Here is a 21,423-nt window from a genome sequence, read left to right on the forward strand (position 1 = left end):
GTTTTCCACCGCCTTCGCGATTTTTTTTCGATTCTTCCGCAACTCTACTTATTTAAGTAATACCTCTCTTAAGTCTCATGTATTAAGTCTTATGTATTCTCTCCCTTTTAATTCCTTTTAACTTTGGTTCTCTCCCCTCCCTCTCCTCTTCCCCCCCCTTTTTCCCACTCCCCTCTTAAACCCTTACCCACCCTCCCTCCCCTCGCCCTCCCCCCTCCTCTCCCCCCCCCTTCCTCCCCCTTAAATCTTCTGCTCCTTTGGTTCCTTTTGTAATGCCTTTGTACTGTTTTATTTTGTTCAGTTCTGTCTTTTATTCTTTATTCTTTTGGTTAGTAATATTATATTACATTGTTTATAAAGTTATTTTGTTATACTGTTATATTGTTTTGCTGTATCTCATCTGAGTTCTTTGTAAACCGGCATGATGTGCTTCACGAATGTCGGTAAATAAAAGTTAATAAATAAATAAATAAATAAATAAAATAATAGTTTGCTTCAGGTTAGATGGAACTATGACAATGAGAGATTGACAATGGTAGTGAGAGCGGGGGCAATTAAGTCTCTGGTGATCTTCAAAGTGGGCATACTACATATATTTAAAGGGCAAAATGAAGGGTTCAACTTGGCAATGATTTGAGTGATCTCAGACATGGAGATACAATTGAAATCAGACCATAAGACTAAGGGGGCATATGAGGAATTGGTATGCCAAGGAGGCACTCTCTGAAAGCTAACTAGCAAATTCAAGTCTTGGACTTTAAATGGTCTTTGAAATCATTACAGGAGATTGAGCAAGAGCAGGTTCTTCTCCCTTTATTAGATATAGAAGGTTCATTAAAAGTTTTTTTGCAATCCCAAAAATAACTTTGGGATTCAAACCAATCTCACAAATCTGCTTGGAATAAAATTATTTCTTGGATGATGCCACTAAAATCTTGTAGTCCAGCATCTTCTTTTTAAAAGACTTCAGAAGGGAGCTGAAACGATGTTTACGTCAAGCACGTTCTGCTCTGCATAATTGGCATCACTTATCTATCAATAAAGGAATCATCCATCTCTTGTCTTCATAAACCTGCTTGAAAGCAGTGGCTCTAGCAGGGGCAACGTCACTGAAAACCCTAGTTATAATAGGGAACTCCAATTACTAACGGCTGCCTCTACATGTTCCAGATGCTTTAGAATTCAAGTTTCATGAATAAAGCATGTGTATTACTCATCCATCAATCTAGTTTTTCTGGAGTTAAAATTCCTTCTTGTGAGAAATGTCAATGGAAGAGTAAACATTCTTTATTTTCTAAATAAAGGCTAAAACATGCCTTTCCCCCTTCCTTGATCAGTCTAAGATCTGCCTTAGACTACATATGGATTATTAATAGGAGCTTATTAAAAATTCTGAATTAAAGAGGAGTATGTCCAGCAAACAGGAGAGCACGCAGAGTGGAATTCAAAGGAAACCATAGAAATCCAGCCTGCAACATATTGCTTGCACCGTGAAGAAATCAAAGGCTCTTACAAGAGTCCCTGTGTCTTACTTAAAGGCAACATGCAAACCAGGGGCTTAGCCAAAACTGTTTTCCTGGGGAGGCCCACGAGTATTAACTTCAAAGGCTGCTGAAGAACAGTTGTGCAAATAGGCTTCCAACCTTTCTCTCAGGCCAGGTATTCCTGAATATTGAAGGAGCTCAGAGGAGGGAGGATTAAGTAAACAAAAACATAAGCAAAGACTTTGGTGGCCTCAGACTTTTACAGGCTTAACCACATCTTCCAGCAACACATTCCAAAACTTGATTGTGCATTGAGTGAAAAAAATGTTTTCTATGATTTTTTTAAATCTGCTACCTGTTATTTTCATGGAGCCTCCTCTAGTTTTAATACCATTTGAAAAAGTAAATACCTGCCTGTTCCACTCCCCCCACCCTAATGATATAAATTTATATTTCCCTCTCAGTCATCTCTTCTCTAAGCTGAAGAGCCCTAACCTTTCTTTATAAGGAAGCCATTCCATCTTCTCTTATTTTTCTTGCCTTTCTCCATATCTTTTTAAATCTATTTATATTTTGAGATGTAGTGATCAGAACTGCATGCAATACTCAAGGTGCAGTCAGACAATTGATCAATACAGAGGGATTACGATATTCTCCATTTTTTTCTCCATTCCTTTCCAAATAATTCCTATCATCCTATTTTCTCTCTTGAGCACTGCTGCAAACTGAGCTGGGAAGAGCTCTCTGAGTCAGCACTGTCATGCTGGCAGTCGCTTGGTCTTCCTTCAGCCTTTTTAAATGATCAAAAACATTTTATCTGGGCTTCCAAGACAGTATTTTTTAAAGAATGTCTAGGATTTATGCACAATTTCAACCTTTGCAACCATGGGATCTACTTAGTGTTTGGGTACATGCCAGGTACTTGTAACCTGGATTGGCCACTGTTGGAAACAGGATGTTGGGCTTGATGGACCCTTGGTCTGAGTAGTATGGCAACTTCTTATGTCATTCTTTCTCAGGTTTCTCAGGCAACTTCTTATGTCTTCTTTCTCAGGTTTTTTCAAATTTCCTTATTTTATCATAGTCTCCCTTTTCAACGTTAAGTGTTACTGCATTAATGCCCTCCCTCCAGTGATTATGTTAAATGTACTTGTGTTATGATCACTATTACTAAGTAGCATTGCCACTGTTACTCCTTGTACCAAGTCCTATATTCCTCTGAGGACTAGCTGTAAAGAAGTTCCTCCTGTCATCGGTTCCAGCTGCTCCATAAAAACAGTCATTTGTGGCATCTAGAAACTTTGCATCCCTATCAAGTCCTGATGAAATATTCGCCTAATCAGTACTGGAATAATTGAAATTTCCCATTATTGTGTGTGTGCCCAATTTTATTTTTAAGATGTTCTTTACAACCTCAGAGTTCTGGAAATGGGTTCTTCCCTTGAAAGACAAAAGATAGAGAGATCAAAGATAAAGAGATAGGTCATACTATTTTTTCATTTGTTTCAACCACAACAGTAGAGTTGGATTAGGGCTGGAAAAGGCACTGAGAAATTAAGTAAAATAATATAAAGATGCTTTTGGATGGTTCCTTCGTGAATGAAAATCAAAGTATGCTAGTCACAACACTCTCAAGTACTATGAAATAAAATGAGTCCTTAGACCAGCTCCAAGTGAACAGGAATCCTTCAGATGGAAAGCACACTTGCAAATGACACCAGTTTGACACCTTGATGATGTGTTCAGTAGGGGTGATGAAGAAGAAGAGAAATTGAATTACTCTTCATCTTCTAGAAGAAACTTTTCCAGTGATTGACTGACTGACTGATTGATTTATGTGGGATTTCTTTGTCACCCTGTTCAGCAACACTGGAAGGAAGGTAAGGTAAGGAAGGTAAGGCTGTTTTGGATCCATTTTGTGCCTAAACGCAGGAGTGACATTTTTCACCATCAGGGGTGGATTGGCCTATCGGGGGACTGAACATGCCCCAGTGGGCTGATTAGGTTGGTCAGGTGTCATTTCCTCAGACTCCTCTGCTTTCCTTGTGGCTCAACTGCACTAGCAGTTAGCTCCTTGCTTTTGTGTGCAGACATGCTGAGCTTCACTTTTGGAGGGATCGAAGGCAGGCTTGTACTTGCTGCAGGTAAGCCAGCACCTTCATGACCCCTGCCTGCTGCATATATTTGAAAATAAAAATGAAATGCTGCTCTATTTTCCAGTCGGAGCACTGCCTGCATTTCTCCTGCCTCTCTTTGATGCTCCACCTGGAGCTGCACTGTCCTGGCCCCAGCCCGCCTTCCTGTTTCTCCCACCTCCTTTTCTTTTTCTTTTTTTTTCTTTTTACTAACTGGATGAGATAACCTCAGGGCCCTTCCTAGGGAGAAAAAAACAGACTATTGCCAGGCTGAAAGAGCCTGCCTGTAGCCTCAGAGATGGAAGAAGGGAAAGTAAGCACTGGCAGGCAGCACTGGAACTGAAAACAGCACTGCCCGGGGACAAAATAAGTAAAGATAAAAAACTGAGAAGGAGAGAGGGACCATCGCATTGCAGCTCTCCCACTACCACCAGGACAGCAAAGTGCTGCAGAACCCAGCAGCTGAACGCACCAGCTGTAGCCTGTAGGTACAGGGTATAAAACCCCTGGGGTGGGGGATTAAAGAAGGAATTTGAAGATTGGGTGAAGGTGAGTGTGATATTGGAGAAGGGGCGAGCAGCATCCCTGACAGTAGAGGCGTTTGTGTTCCAGCTCAGCTTGGTGTGGTTTTGGGAGTCATTGAATCACATGAACCTGTTTTAAAAAAAAATCCCCTGGGTTGATATTTTCCTGCAATCTGCCCCTGTTCACCATCAACATTAACAGTCAACAGATAACTTTAAAAAAGAAAATGGACCTTGCCAATGATCCAGACAGTCTGAAAATCTATTTTATTTGCAGGAAGGACAAGGTATTGTATTTCTGTGAAGGACACTATAGGCCCTTCCAACCAACTCAAGCAAAAACTACTTTCCTGAACTGGAGGATAACGAGAAAGAGTATGGAAGGGCTGCTGGGTCATACAGGCCCATCCTCGTCTTCTTCAATCCCCTCTCAAAGAAGGAGCCAAGGGCCAGAGTGTGGAAAACTTCCTACAGAGTACCTGCCCAATCTCCCCCAGCCAGGTAAGGAAAACTTGAATTATAGAAAGGAAGGAGTTCATTCTGTGGGCTCTTAAACCACTTATTCTTGTTCAACGTGCCCTGGCTGCATCCTCTCATTTGATTGTAGCCAGAAGCTCTGCAGGAATTTAGTTGGCATTAGTACTTTTCCTACTTTCAAGCCCTCAGCCTGGTGTGTTTGCTGAACTACAAAACCCTGAGCCTTACTTATGCTTAAAGAATCAAGTCCTTCTCTTACAGGTGAATTTTCAAAAGGATTTACACATGTGAATGTAACTACTATTGTAGCAATTTTCAAAAGCCATTTACGCATGTAAAGTGCACTTACACGAGCAAATCCTATGGACAATTTAATGGCATATATTATAGAAATTTTCAAAAGCCCACTTACTCTAGTAAAATTCATTTGCTCGAGTAAAATTCAGTTTTACATGTGTAAATACTTTTTAAAATCAAGCCCTTAGATTATAAACTAAGGATTTCCTTGATTCTTGAATAGTGGGTCTGCAGAACTAAAGCTATAATTAAACTGATGTTAGACTTTTTAAGGCCAAAAGCCAGAATTACTTTATCTTTTCCTGAGTTTCTTTTCCCAATAAACACTTCCTTGCTACTTATCCTGCCTCCTACATCTCTGGGCCTCATCTATCCTGTAGATCCCTCACAGCATCAGAAGAACAGCCAAAGCAGAAACAAAGGAAATATCTTACTTCACAATGGTTTTTATAAAAAGGGAATAGAGTGAATGCCCAAGTGTTTAAAGTCACATTAGAGACTTGCAGTGCACCATAAAAGTATTATATGTAATGGCTGCAAAGCTCTCACTCTGTCCTTCATAACTAACCCCTTTCTATGCGATTCATCCAAAGCGTGGGAAGAAAACAGTAGCACAACACTCCTGACAGCTGAAACATTTAACGTGGCTCAAGTGAAGCCTGGAATTAAAAACATTCTTGATAACTATTATCTTGGGTGAGCACTTCCCCTTTTTTCACATGTGACTGGTGCTGTATCTTGCATATCAAAAGGAAATAACCCTGAACATTTCAGAGAGCAATTTTAAAGTTTGTATTCCTCTGTGAATGCATTACCAGGTGGCATTACATCTCACAGCACAATCTATCCAAGTGTGGGGTCTGTGCTTTTACCCACTGGAATTCTTCAATTTCTTTCAAGTCCACAGGGAGATTAAAACAACAATTCTGCCTAATTGACTTAAAAAGTCAGAAATAAACATTATAAAATTCTGAACTCAGTCACAGAGGTAGTAAAATCTTTAAGAAAAGATATATCTTGGTTTAAAAATTGACATGCATGTGATTTATTCAAAAAATACCAGGGCAACAGCAGACCCACGCACAGCCAAAATATTTAAATTACTATGCCCAGTTCCCATATTATTTACAGGTGACTGTACTAGGTGCAGCTGTACTATGCACAGTTCCCATATTATTTACAGGTGACTGTACTAGGCGCAGCTGTACTATGCACAGTTCCCATATTATTTACAGGTGACTGTACTAGGTGCAGCTGTACTATTCACAGTTCCCATATTATTTACAGGTGACTGTACTAGGCGCAGCTGTACCATGCACAGTTCCCATATTATTTACAGGTGACTGTACTAGGCGCAGCTGTACTATGCACAGTTCCCATATTATTTACAGGTGACTGTACTAGGCGCAGCTGTACTATGAACAGTTCCCATATTATTTACAGGTGACAGTACTAGGCGCAGCTGTACTATGCACAGTTCCCATATTATTTACAGGTGACTGTACTAGGCGCAGTTGTACTATGCACAGTTCCCATATTATTTACAGGTGACTGTACTAGGCGCAGCTGTACTATTCACAGTTCCCATATTATTTACAGGTGACGGTACTAGGCGCAGCTGTACTATGCACAGTTCCCATATTATTTACAGGTGACTGTACTAGGCGCAGTTGTACTATGCACAGTTCCCATATTATTTACAGGTGACTGTACTAGGCGCAGCTGTACTATGCACAGTTCCCATATTATTTACAGGTGACTGTACTAGGCGCAGCTGTACTATGCACAGTTCCCATATTATTTACAGGTGACTGTACTAGGCGCAGCTGTACCATGCACAGTTCCCATATTATTTACAGGTGACTGTACTAGGCGCAGTTGTACCATGCACAGTTCCCATATTATTTACAGGTGACTGTACTAGGCGCAGTTGTACCATGCACAGTTCCCATATTATTTAAAGGTGACTGTACTAGGCGCAGTTGTACCATGCACAGTTCCCATATTATTTACAGGTGACTGTACTAGGCGCAGCTGTACCATGCACAGTTCCCATATTATTTACAGGTGACTGTACTAGGCGCAGCTGTACCATGCACAGTTCCCATATTATTTACAGGTGACGGTACTAGGCGCAGCTGTACCATGCACAGTTCCCATATTATTTACAGGTGACGGTACTAGGCGCAGCTGTACTATGCACAGTTCCCATATTATTTACAGGTGACTGTACTAGGCGCAGCTGTACTATTCGCAGTTCCCATATTATTTACAGGTGACTGTACTAGGCGCAGCTGTACTATGCGCAGTTCCCATATTATTTACAGGTGACTGTACTAGGCGCAGCTGTACTATGCGCAGTTCCCATATTATTTACAGGTGACTGTACTAGGCGCAGCTGTACTATGCGCAGTTCCCATATTATTTACAGGTGACTGTACTAAGCGCAGCTGTACTATGCGCAGTTCCCATATTATTTACAGGTGACTGTACTAGGCGCAGCTGTACTATGCGCAGTTCCCATATTATTTACAGGTGACTGTACTAGGCGCAGCTGTACTATGCGCAGTTCCCATATTATTTACAGGTGACTGTACTAGGCGCAGCTGTACTATGCGCAGTTCCCATATTATTTACAGGTGACTGTACTAGGCGCAGCTGTACTATGCGCAGTTCCCATATTATTTACAGGTGACTGTACTAGGTGCAGTTGTACTTTTCGCAGTTCCCATATTATTTACAGGTGACTGTACTAGGTGCAGTTGTACTATGTACAGTTCCCATATTATTTACAGGTGACTGTACTAGGTGCAGTTGTACTATTCACAGTTCCCATATTATTTACAGGTGACTGTACTAGGAGCAGTTGTACTATGCACAGTTCCCATATTATTTACAGGTGACTGTACTAGGCGCAGTTGTACTATGCACAGTTCCCATATTATTTACAGGTGACTGTACTAGGCGCAGTTGTACTATTCACAGTTCCCATATTATTTACAGGTGACGGTACTAGGCGCAGCTGTACTATGCGCAGTTCCCATATTATTTACAGGTGACTGTACTAGGCGCAGCTGTACTATGCGCAGTTCCCATATTATTTACAGGTGACTGTACTAGGCGCAGCTGTACTATTCGCAGTTCCCATATTATTTACAGGTGACTGTACTAGGCGCAGCTGTACTATGCGCAGTTCCCATATTATTTACAGGTGACTGTACTAGGCGCAGCTGTACTATGCGCAGTTCCCATATTATTTACAGGTGACTGTACTAGGCGCAGCTGTACTATGCGCAGTTCCCATATTATTTACAGGTGACTGTGCTAAGCGCAGCTGTACTATGCGCAGTTCCCATATTATTTACAGGTGACTGTGCTAGGCGCAGCTGTACTATGCGCAGTTCCCATATTATTTACAGGTGACTGTGCTAGGCGCAGCTGTACTATGCGCAGTTCCCATATTATTTACAGGTGACTGTGCTAGGCGCAGCTGTACTATGCGCAGTTCCCATATTATTTACAGGTGACTGTGCTAGGCGCAGCTGTACTATGCGCAGTTCCCATATTATTTACAGGTGACTGTGCTAGGCGCAGCTGTACTATGCGCAGTTCCCATATTATTTACAGGTGACTGTGCTAGGCGCAGCTGTACTATGCGCAGTTCCCATATTATTTACAGGTGACTGTACTAGGCGCAGCTGTACTATGCGCAGTTCCCATATTATTTACAGGTGACTGTGCTAGGCGCAGCTGTACTATGCGCAGTTCCCATATTATTTACAGGTGACTGTGCTAGGCGCAGCTGTACTATGCGCAGTTCCCATATTATTTACAGGTGACTGTGCTAGGCGCAGCTGTACTATGCGCAGTTCCCATATTATTTACAGGTGACTGTACTAGGTGCAGTTGTACTTTTCGCAGTTCCCATATTATTTACAGGTGACTGTACTAGGTGCAGTTGTTCTTTTCACAGTTCCCATATTATTTACAGGTGACTGTACTAGGTGCAGTTGTACTATGTACAGTTCCCATATTATTTACAGGTGACTGTACTAGGTGCAGTTGTACTATTCACAGTTCCCATATTATTTACAGGTGACTGTACTAGGAGCAGTTGTACTATGCACAGTTCCCATATTATTTACAGGTGACTGTACTAGACGCAGTTGTACTATGCACAGTTCCCATATTATTTACAGGTGACTGTACTAGGCGCAGTTGTACTATTCACAGTTCCCATATTATTTACAGGTGACGGTACTAGGTGCAGCTGTACTATGCACAGTTCCCATATTATTTACAGGTGACTGTACTAGGCGCAGTTGTACTATTCACAGTTCCCATATTATTTACAGGTGACTGTACTAGGCGCAGCTGTACTATGCACAGTTCCCATATTATTTACAGGTGACTGTACTAGGTGCAGTTGTACTATTCACAGTTCCCATATTATTTACAGGTGACTGTACTAGGCGCAGCTGTACTATTCACAGTTCCCATATCATTTACAGTTGACTACTAGGCGCAGCTGTACTATGCACAGTTCCCATATTATTTACAGGTGACTGTACTAGGCGCAGCTGTACTATGCACAGTTCCCATATTATTTACAGGTGACTGTACTAGGCGCAGCTGTACTATTCACAGTTCCCATATTATTTACTGGTGATTGTACTAGGCGCAGCTGTACTATGCACAGTTCCCATATTATTTACAGGTGACTGTACTAGGCGCAGCTGTACTATTCACAGTTCCCATATTATTTACAGGTGACTGTACTAGGTGCAGTTGTACTATGCACAGTTCCCATATTATTTACAGGTGACTGTACTAGGTGCAGTTGTACTATGCACAGTTCCCATATTATTTACAGGTGACTGTACTAGGCGCAGCTGTACTATTCACAGTTCCCATATCATTTACAGTTGACTACTAGGCGCAGCTGTACTATGCACAGTTCCCATATTATTTACAGGTGACTGTACTAGGTGCAGTTATACTATTCACAGTTCCCATATTATTTACTGGTGATTGTACTAGGTGCAGCTGTACTATGCACAGTTCCCATATTATTTACAGGTGACTGTACTAGGCGCAGCTGTACTATTCACAGTTCCCATATTATTTACAGGTGACTGTACTAGGTGCAGTTGTACTATGCACAGTTCCCATATTATTTACAGGTGACTGTACTAGGTGCAGTTGTACTATTCACAGTTCCCATATTATTTACAGGTGACGGTACTAGGTGCAGTTGTACTATGCACAGCTCCCCTATCACTACTTAGCAGATGGAATGAATTGAAGTATAGGATAGAATAAAGGTCTTCTGGCTGTGCCCTCCATTCGATTGACCCATCTAAGTGAAGTTAGAGATAAAGTATTTCAATTGCAGAGCTGAAGAAATGGAATTCTTTTCCACCTGACGAGAATGCACACTGATTTTACATCTTTTAAAAAACATCTTAAAACATGGCTACTTAAAAAAACATTTGAAAGCAGTGAGGAATATGACTGACCTTTTTTTTGACTGATTCTGATAAGTGAGATATAAATCATTAATAGTATCGCTGGCAAAATATGATAAAGGAGACATGACATTTGTTTTTAAAAAAAATTTTAATCTATTATGTTAATTTTGTTAGGCCTTGCATCTGCTCTATTTGATATTTTTATTGTACTTTTAACTGTTATTTGTAATTTCTGTTTTATTTTTCTATTTTATTGTATCTTATATTTTTCTTATTTTATACTTTATGTAAACCATTGTGAAAGAATACAGAACAGTATATAAAAGTTTTAAATAACTAAATAAATACATTGTATAAGTGCATTTTATACTGAATTTTTTGTACCATAATGTTTTTGTTTTAAACTGTGTATGTAATGTTGTAAACCGCTATGAACATTTATGGAAAAGCGGTACATAAAACTTTTAAATAAATAAAAAAACATACAGGTGACTGTACTAGGTGCATCTATACTATGCACAGTTCCCATATTATTTACAGGTGCAGCTGTAGGCTTATTATAACTGTTCCCATATTATTTACAGGTGACTGTGCTAGGTGCATCTATACTATGCACAGTTCCCATGTTATTTACAGGTGCAGCTGTAGGCTTATTATAACTGTTCCCATAGGGGCGGATTTTAAAAGGCGCGCGAATAGCCTACTTTTGTTTGCGCTCCAGGCGCAAACAGAAGTACGCTGGATTTTAGTAGATACGCGCGGAGCCGCGTGTATCCACTAAAATCCTGGATCGGCGCGCGCAAGGCTATGAATTTTGTATAGCCGGCGCGCGCCGAGCCGCGCAGCCTACCCCGTTCCCTCCAAGGCCGCTCCGAAATCGGAGCGGCCTCGGAGGGAACTTTCCTTTGCCCTCCCCTCACCTTCCCCTCCCTTCCCCTACCTAACCCACCCGCCCGGCCCTGTCTAAACCCCCCCCTTACCTTTGTCGGGGGATTTACGCCTCCCAGAGGGAGGCATAAATCCCCGCGCGCCAGCGGGCCTCCTGTGCGCCGGGCCGCGACCTGGGGGCGGGTACGGAGGGTGCGGCCACGCCCCCGGGCCGTAGCCACTCCCCCATACCCGCCCCCAAAACGCTGCCGACACGCCTCCGAAACGCCGCGACGACCGGGCCCGCCCCCGACACGCCCCCCTCCGAGAACCCCGGGACTTACGCGAGTCCCGGGGCTCTGCGCGCGCCGGGAGGCCTATGTAAAATAGGCTTCCCGGCGCGCAGGGCCCTGCTCGCGTAAATCCGCCCAAAACCGGGCGGATTTACGCGAGCAGGGCTCTGAAAATCCGCCCCATATTATTTACAGGTGACTGTACTAGGTGCATCTATACTATTCACAGTTCCCATGTTATTTACAGGTGCAGCTGTAGGCTTATTATAACTGTTCCCATATTATTTACAGGTGACTGTGCTAGGTGCATCTATACTATGCACAGTTCCCATGTTATTTACAGGTGCAGCTGTAGGCTTATTATAACTGTTCCCATATTATTTACAGGTGACTGTGCTAGGTGCATCTATACTATGCACAGTTCCCATGTTATTTACAGGTGCAGCTGTAGGCTTATTATAACTGTTCCCATATTATTTACAGGTGACTGTACTAGGTGCATCTATACTATGCACAGTTCCCATGTTATTTACAGGTGCAGCTGTAGGCTTTTTATAACTGTTCCCATATTATTTACAGGTGACTGTGCTAGGTGCATCTATACTATGCACAGTTCCCATGTTATTTAAAAGGTGCAGCTGTAGGCTTATTATAACTGTTCCCATATTATTTACAGGTGACTGTGCTAGGTGCATCTATACTATGCACAGTTCCCATGTTATTTACAGGTGCAGCTGTAGGCTTATTATAACGGTTCCCATATTATTTACAGGTGACTGTGCTAGGTGCATCTATACAATGCACAGTTCCCATATTATTTACAGGTGCAGCTGTAGGCTTATTATAACTGTTCCCATATTATTTACAGGTGCAGCTGTAGGCTTATTATAACTGTTCCCATATTATTTACAGGTGACTGTGCTAGGTGCATCTATACTATGCACAGTTCCCATGTTATTTACAGGTGCAGCTGTAGGCTTATTATAACTGTTCCCATATTATTTACAGGTGACTGTGCTAGGTGCATCTATACTATGCACAGTTCCCATGTTATTAACAGGTGCAGCTGTAGGCTTATTATAACTGTTCCCATATTATTTACAGGCGACTATGCTAGGTGCAGCTGTAGGCATATTGTGTCCCGTACTACTTACAGGTGCATCTGTACTATGCACAGCTCCCATATTATTTACAAATGACTGCACTAGGTGCAGCTGTAGGCATATTGTAACTTTCATAATGACTTTTTATATTAAAGTACTATATAGACCATCTTCATTTTCAAATGTTATGTGAGAGATTTCTTAACAGAGATATGAAAATGTAAATTGGCATCATGAAAGCTATTTACAAGACCTGTCTGAAGGAAATTATATAAGTACTGGAACAGCTGGGGAAAAAAACCAGAGTCCTGGGATAAAACTATGTAGGATCTATAATTGTTTCAGCTTTGGATATTATTAACTCAAGGACCAAAAATTATACATCAACCATGACTAAATGACCCTTCAGATTGGTTCCTGACTCTGGCAGAGTGCAGTCTTTGCAGGAGATAAGATGAGCAGACATTTCCAATTCAGGTGACCTTTCAGTTGTCACTATGTTGAAACTAATTCACTTTACAATCAAACTTAAATGTTGGTTTTCGGTCTTCATACTGGAAGCATTTAGCCCCCACTCTCAAACCATCTTCCTCCCACACTTATAACAAACACACATAAAAGCAATGATTAAACCTACTTATTTGTGATCTGAAATGTGGAGATATAGATATAGAATTCAAATCACATCTAGTCCTGAGGTTATACCAAAAGGAACAAGACAAAAGGAAAACCATTGCAAATGTATGCTACTTACCAAATCATAAAATGCACCCTAAATACAATCAGAAATGATATCAAATGTAATGACTTAGAAAATCAAGAAGGCAATAGTTGAGGACCTAACTGCTATTAGAATCCTACATGCCCCTTAGATCCTGTATGCTTCCTCAATAAAGGATGAGTTAATGCATTAAAGTCATAATGCATGTGAGCATCCTAGGCTTATACCTAAAGGATCAAGAACGTTTTTATGATTCTTAAGTGTTTAGTGGTAAGAAAGCAAGAACCCCTTCCCTATATACCTTGACCTGCATTGTTGATAGTGGTGTAGCCACATGAGGAGGAGAAGGGTTCTTAGCCTCACAGATGCCAGCTCTGTGGGCATTGTGAGTGCTTGACTACTCCTGATACCAACACGATTCATTCACTGTGTCAAGAGAGGGGTAATTCGTGGTGAGCGTAGCCCTCCCGATCATTTTCAAAAGTTGCCTACCATGCCTGCCACTACTCAAAGTCAGAAAACTGAGATTGTGATGCTCTTGATATTATCTGGTCATAAACTTCTGGGTCATTTCACATTCTGTACAGATCATTTCTTGAATGGGTCCATAGTGGTTGGCTATTAAGCCTTTGCATCAGAAACAGCTTTCCATCTTCAAAGCCAGACATGTCTTAACCTTCATAAGCTGACATATTCCTTCCTCAGAGGAGTTCCAAGCTCAGAACTGGTTTAATATCTCACATTTATTCTTGTCATGTGGCATATCTTCAGATCTAATATTGACAAGTGAGATTACAAAATATGCAACATGTACTGCAGTTTTCCCCTTTTCTTTATTATTATTATAAATACCACATAGCAGAGAAATGAAACAAATGAAAAACACTATGGAATACAGTCATGGCAACCATAACTAAGAGCATCTAGAATCCACCATATGAAATGTAATCTTGAATCTTACATATTTTACCATTTATAAGAAGCTAATGTATCCTAAGGAGATCATTTTCTAAGCCTATTGCATGCGAAAAGGGACTTTTCACATGCGAAAAGTCCTTTTTTGCATGCGATAGTTTGCCGGGGGAGGAGTTGGGGCGGTGAGGAGGCGGACACGGTGTTATCTTCACTGGCGGCGATAAGGTAAGCACCGTTATTGTTGCCAGTAGCACACCCAATAGCGCCACCTTTCACGGTGGCGCTATTGGGTGCAAAAGCCAGCAGCAATAACATTGCGGTGGTGCGATGGCTGCCGGCTTTTGCAGGCCCGTCCCCCATTACCGCTGGATTCACCATTCTGTGTGAGAATGGAGAATCCAGGCCTAAGAGACCAAAGAGTATCTTAGAACCTTTTCAACAGTAAAAACTTTGACTTTAGCACATGATAATTCATATACTAAAAATGCAAAGTTGAACTCTCAGATCAGGTGAATTTCAGGAATGGTTGGATTTTCTCCAGATTTACTGAGAAAATTCATTTACATTATCTGAGTAAATTCCAGTCACAATAGATTCAAATTTTCCAGTTGTGGAAATCTGCAACAAATCTCCTACTCCTGGCACTGTCGAGGTAAACATTGCAAACATTTGTTCCATCTCTGGTGCAGATGCATCAATTCAAAAATCCACACTGATTTGTTTTTTTTATCAAACTAACACAACAAACCTATGAACATTTTTGCAGGTTCACTGACCTAGGATGCACACTTTTATGACACATTCAAACATGCCTATTTCGATCACTTAATATAGTGTTTATAAGCTCTTATGTAAAAAATTAAATTTTTCATAGGGTCTGGGGTTAAATGAAGAAATGCACATACTAAATTTAGCATAGTTTTTTGTTATGACTTTATGTACAACCTATAATAAATAGGTTTTCCTAAATAAAACTCTAAAGGTCTTCTTTGAAGACTTTTCCAATAGACCTTCACAATGAAAATCCTTTTGAAAATGGGATCAAGGGTAATTTTCTAAAAAAAAAAAAGAAAAAAATGTATCCGGTCAAGGTTAGTGGCAGATTCCATCTTTAACTTTTTTCCAAAAGGACGGAAAAGGACGCAAGTTCAAGAAGGTTCCAGGTCGGTAACCTGGCTGAAAGTCACCTCTGCCAAAACCCTCCATAAATCAAGCTGCACATTTTCATGTTGCTCATTCCCAACAACTGGCATTTTTGACAGCCTCAGTGTAAAGATTATTAGCCATGGTTGGGGAAGAAATGAGGAAGAGAGAGAGTGAAGTTGGTGTTGGTCAACATTATAGTCATTCACTCATTCTCTTACATGAAGAAAAAAACTGTGCAGCTGGGGCCAGGCCAAAACCAAAGGCTCAGTGTAGGCCTATAGAATGGAATTAACTATGGAATATTTAGCATCAATCAGCTTTCTGTCGAGGTAAACATTGCAAAGGGTGATTGGAAACCTAGGAAGGGGCACCAGCAAACATATACACAGACGTGCACACAGACAAATCAAAGCTAAAGCAGCTAGATACATGTATAAAATATGAAAACAATTGGCAATACTTCTAATGAATCCCAAATTATACATTTAGAAGCAGTTTACTGCTCTTGCAAAGAATGGCAAGCTACACTGGAGAAAATGCTGTACATATGAAAAGCTACTCTATCACTTAAATCAGCTGGCAAGATGGCAAGAAAAGGCAAACAAGCAAACTCAAAGCTGGAACTGTCATAAATTGGCATTTCTCCACCTCCCATCCACTCATTCAACCAGAATGAATCAATAAGCAGAAATGTTATCAGAGTATCAAACATCTTCAAAATCATTTTGATTGATATAAAATCACTTGAGAAACATAATTCACTTCCTTTCAGTCCATGCTATTCAGTTATTATATTGCTGTAATTTAAATTACATCTCTTGAATCATGCACGTTGCAATGCACCTCAGTTTGCAACTGCTGAGTTAAATATTCCATGATCCCCTGTATGGTAAAACATTACTAAAACCATTGTATTAAACAGGAAGAAGTCTCTGTGGGAAACAAAGTGGTGGTGCGGCCTAGCTGTTAGAGCAGGCTATGAGCCAGGGTTCAAATCCTGCTTCTCCCACTCATGCTTTTGTAACCCTGGGCAAGGTATTTTCTCTATTATTCCAGGTACAAAGTTAGATTGAGAGATTGTGTCATCTGAAAGTTAAAATCATAGGAAGGAGTGTTCCTTTGTTCCTCGACATCTGATAAATAAATCCAAAGCAGGAGCTTCCCTCTGAAAAATGAGATTTTTTTTTTCTAATATATGTAGTCACAAATGTGATTTCCATTTTCCTTTAATGAACTCCCAAATGAAAGTTCAGACTTTCAATTGTCTGCAGTCCATGGTTGCGTGTTCATCTGTCTTCATGTGTGCAGCAACAGCTAGAGTTTCCCTGTTCAGATTCCCAATGCTTTTGGTAGGGAGAAAGGAGATGTCCTGACTACTTTATTTCCATACAAGAGAAAGGATAGCAAAATGTTAAGTGATTTTGCCATTGCTAATTAAATTTGGACCTTACATGGATTGCTTGAAGGGGGAACAGTCATTCACTCTAGTGGAGAAACTATTGGAGCTCAAAATGCTGAACATTGGATGGTGTAGGCCATGTTATTGATACACATTTAAGCTCTACAGTTTCACATGCCATTCAATCCCAGATTCACTTACTGCAGTTCAAAATGTTGAGACTCTGTGGAAAAACCTAACTGATAAAATTAAAGCTATCTTCTTTTGCAATTTTAAAAAAAACGCATCACTCATTTCATGCTACCAACAACAGCACACAATAAAGACATAACTAATTGTTTCACTATGGCTATTACTTCACAAGCACCCGGGTCATGATAGTTTAGTTTCCTGCAATAATTTTATCGATCCTATGACAATTCTTTGGGTTTGATTGGATGTTATTGCAATATTATTATTTAGAAGATTCATCTATGATTTTGTAAGCCTATCAGGGTTTGAAGAAGTCAAGACATACAGACACACGGAGAAAAAAATATCTTTGCTTTGCAGTGGTAGTATTTTGCGCATAATTGGTTTTGTTCAGCATTGTTTGCTCTTAAATAAAACACAAGGAGTGTAAATTTTATAACAGCCTGCACCCAAAGGATAGGTGCACTACAGCCCTAAGGTGGGCTTCTGTGCAGAAAGTAGGGGACCGCATGTAGCGAGCAGATGTGAATGTCCTCAGAAACACTGCACACATGCATTCAAAAATCAAAAGTATAGTGGAAAAGCTTTCCCCGCCCACGGAACACCCCTTAGTAGTACAAGTAAAAGGACACAGGAAAGCCCCAGGGCAATTTTCAAAGGATCCAGAACTGCATTGTATGCACTTACATGCTTCTGAAAATTATCTCCAACATTATCTCTAGATAAGGGGGCTAAAACTGCTAGACAGGATATTGTGGTGCTTTTCAAGAGGGCAGAAGGATGACAGTGAGAGCTAATAAACCCTGGTTAGTAAATGAGGCTAAAGGAGCCATTGCATTCTCTGCTGTTCCCCACTCCTCCTATACATCTGACCCTGAAGCATGAAGTGCATAACAAAGAGAAACAGGGAGACAGATCGATTAACTCGGACAGGCTGCACACACCATTACATGAACTGGTTTTCTGTATTTCTGTATCGGGGATTAGGGCTCTTAGACTTGCAGTCCAATCCAATGGATTTTTGTGTTTAAACTTCTACAGTTCTATCACCCGACTTTACCAATCCTGCCCTTTTCTGTTAGATTTGCTTAAATATTAGCAATTAACTGCATCTTCTGCCTTCAGTGGCTTGCAGTCTCTGCCAGCACTGAAAAATGTGTCCAAGTGAAGTCTCTCATCCCATTCCTGCCTGTTTTAATCCTGAATCAGGAAGCCCAGACTCCAGGCTGGGTAAGTGTGCAGGCTGCTTTTCCCTTTGCTTCACTGCATTAGATTGGATCCCTCAGTATCTCAGTAGTATTTCTCTCCACTCTAAAGAGCATATTTCTTCAGTACTAAATGATCAAACATTTTCCTCCTTATCAATATTCAAATGCCTTGCTTTTTATATCTACAAGAAGTACAAAAGCTTAAGCTTTAGCACAAAAAAAAAAAATCTAAGAAAGACTTGAGTAGATACCCGGGTTGTTCCACCTCCCCACCCCAAAAATCAAATGATTTATTGGGTTTGGGTGTCAGGAAAGTGCAACAGCTGAAGCACCCACTTGAGAAGAACTTCGCGCTCCTTCCCTGTTTCGGTGACTCAGAAAGTGCTTGCAGCTAATCTGTGTAAGATCGGGTCATCAGCTCGAGTGTTCGCCCTCGGCAGGCTGAAGAAATGAAGGCTTTACATCCAAAATGCCAAGTCGTGCTTGAGGGATGACAGAAGGCAGTCTAGGAAGCGTGTCAGAGCCGGGAGAGGGCAGATGTGGAGCTCCAGCACCCCCTGCTGCTCCAGAGAGGGTCCCACACCCCTACAAAGCTCCGGGCTCCAGCCCTGACCGTGCCCAGCCTGCTGCAGAAACCAAAGCCTTTACTGGCTGCTTCCCATAGCCCCTTCCACCAGCACCCAGACTGAAGCCATTTAAATGACTGCATTCAACTGCACCAACAATAGGGAACTGTCAGCATCTCCGATCCACAGGAGCAAGCCAAGAAACAAATATCCGATCTCTTAATCATGCATCCAGCCCATGCAGGACCAGACCGCAGCAGAAATCAGCAGCGCTGGACCCTGTTTGTGTCCCAGCAAGTCTTCACCACATCTTTCAAAGAACCAGGAAAAGGGAACCCGGCTTCGCAATACCCTTCATTCACTCAGTGCCTTCCCTTCAAACACATCTAGTTTGGAGCAAATTGAAAACAAGCATCTACTTAGCCAGGAAACTACAAACTGAAGAGGAGAGAAGGCAGTTTCAATTACCTACAGACCATGAAACACAAAAATACAGTGGCAGCTGAATTTAAACTCTCAGAACTTTAATGCACATTCCATGGCCCTTTTTGTCTTTGGGTCCATGCCCTTAGAAAAATATAATATTTTATTGGGAAAGACAGGAAAAACGGACGACACTTCAGAGCAAAAAGTACTGCAGTGCTCTCACATTTTCCTATAATATTTGCCTTCGCCTTTGGGAAATCCTTTCAGAGTCTGTGACTTTGTGAGCATGAAGGAGTCTCAGTGTCCCTGCGTGTGAGTGAAGAGGTGTGGATGTGTCCCTGGCTCTCCGTGCAGATGTCTGAGTATGGATGTGCTTGGGAATTGCTGTGATGAGCGAGAAGTGTGACGAATGTATGCCCCTGTTTATGGATGTGTGTGTGTGTGTGTGTGTGTGCAGAGATGCCTGATTTATAGATGTGTGTGCTGTGTGTGTCCCTGTATATAGATGAGAGACAGTGTGTGTGTGTGTGTGTGCAGCGATGAGTGAGTGTTCCCCAGTGTTTATACACGGGTGTGCTGTGTGTGTCCCTGTATATAGACGAGAGAGAGAGAGAGAGAGAGTATAGAGATAAGTGTGCCAGCTCTCTTACCGTGCCCGGTGGTGAAGAGCAGTCCGAACAGGGACAGGTGGAGGAGGCTCATGTTCAGGAGCTTGCGGTGGTGGACAGCTCCCGCTCCCGCTGCCAGGCTGGCTCCGGCTCCGATGCCCCGCTCTCTCCTTTCTGACTGCGCAGAGCTGCGGCGGCAGCGGGGGCTTTATCCCTTACACATGTCCCTCCGCCAGCCCGGCACATCACTGCCGATTCCTCCGCGCCGAGAGGGATGGGGGGGGGGGGGGGGGGGGGAGGAGTGCTGAGCTCTGGAGAGGGTAGGGGTGCACCGGCGCTGTTGAGAGAGAAAGTGAGGAAGGATTACAAAAATATGGGCTGGGGAGCGATGAGCAGGGGGAGGGAGCTAGTGGTGACCTGGGATGGGGGGGAGGGGGAGTATTTTACTGATTCCCAGGATGGGGGCGACTTAGTACTGATCTTGGGTGGCGGGGATAAAGCTGCTTTTCCTGCTGTGAGATGAGGGTTGGGAATGCAGGGAGCAGTTAGATGGATGAGAGGTTCTCCTCCCAAGGGCTCATGTCCTGATTCCAAATCTCCCGGGGCTTCCCCTTCCTCACCCTCATGGCTCTCCTAACCAGGGAGGGGAGATACTTCCTGATGTGAAAGCAGCATCCTACTGTCCATCAGTTCCTCCTCAGCACACAGAAGCAGATACTTTCTCCACCGTGCTGCGTTCAATGAACAAAAAGCAAGTTCAGCTCGAGGTGAGCAAGCATCTGCACCTGCTGAATTTATTTCATTTTTTTTATTTTTGCGAAAATGGGGCTGATATTAGTACAATGTGGCTTAAAAATTCTGTTCAATATTTAGTGCGCATTTTTTTTTTATAATGTGAATACTTTAGATTCAGGTTTACTACTGAAGTAATAAGTAAATGATGTGCACAGCATACGTGCACCCAAAAAATGGCCAACATTTTAAGACAGATAATTAAGCGCAGCTTGATTACATCTCTGGTGCAGCATGAGTGTGCACATAATCGAAGGTCATTCAGCAGTAAAAGAACTTCAGTGCACACATAGAAAATGCATGCCCTCAACAGCAGAGTAAGAGATAAGTCAAACCTCCCTGGTACTTCGAGGATTCCCACTGATGCTGGCCATATCAATGGGAAGACCCCTGAAGAAAGGAACCCACATCTTGATAGATTCACTCTCATGAGAACTTGAGCATGGACTTCCCCATGGGTTCTTAAGACAGGAACTTCTCTCCTTCTCCTCCCCCCCCCCCCTGAAATTGTTCCTGCCCCTAAGGAAGCAGCCCACCAAGGACAGGTTTTCCATCCGTATAACCAAGGATGGCCCCTGCCTTTAAGGACCAACCAGCCCCACTTCCCCAAAATATCATTTAAATCAAGGGGGATTGGCTATGCATTAATAACCCCCATACTCATACAAGCACACACACACAAACACACACACACACACACACACAAACCACATTAATAACAAGAGGCTCAGTGACCCAACATTATCCCAGAAATATACAACATCAATAACAGGGGATTTGGCAGGTTCTAGATTATATT

General features: G+C 42.0%; 1 protein-coding gene across 5 annotated transcripts in view; it reads right to left on the minus strand.

Moving 5' to 3' along the window:
- The window catches only part of NCAM2 (neural cell adhesion molecule 2), a 373,071-nt gene extending 353,001 nt beyond the window's left edge, over window positions 1-20,070 (minus strand). For 3 of the 5 annotated variants that reach the window (XM_029578508.1, XM_029578510.1, XM_029578512.1), the window contains exon 1: window positions 19,875-20,069. In XM_029578508.1, coding sequence (XP_029434368.1) covers window positions 19,875-19,926 — 52 coding nt within the window. In that variant the 5' untranslated portion in view covers window positions 19,927-20,069. Of the gene's footprint in view, window positions 1-19,874 lie in introns of all 5 variants that reach the window. The other 2 variants (XM_029578509.1, XM_029578511.1) reach the window with 2 other exon arrangements.
- Between the last annotated feature and the right edge of the window lie 1,353 nt (window positions 20,071-21,423).

Source organism: Rhinatrema bivittatum, chromosome 15, assembly GCF_901001135.1.
Source record: "Rhinatrema bivittatum chromosome 15, aRhiBiv1.1, whole genome shotgun sequence".
Taxonomy (NCBI): domain Eukaryota; kingdom Metazoa; phylum Chordata; class Amphibia; order Gymnophiona; family Rhinatrematidae; genus Rhinatrema; species Rhinatrema bivittatum.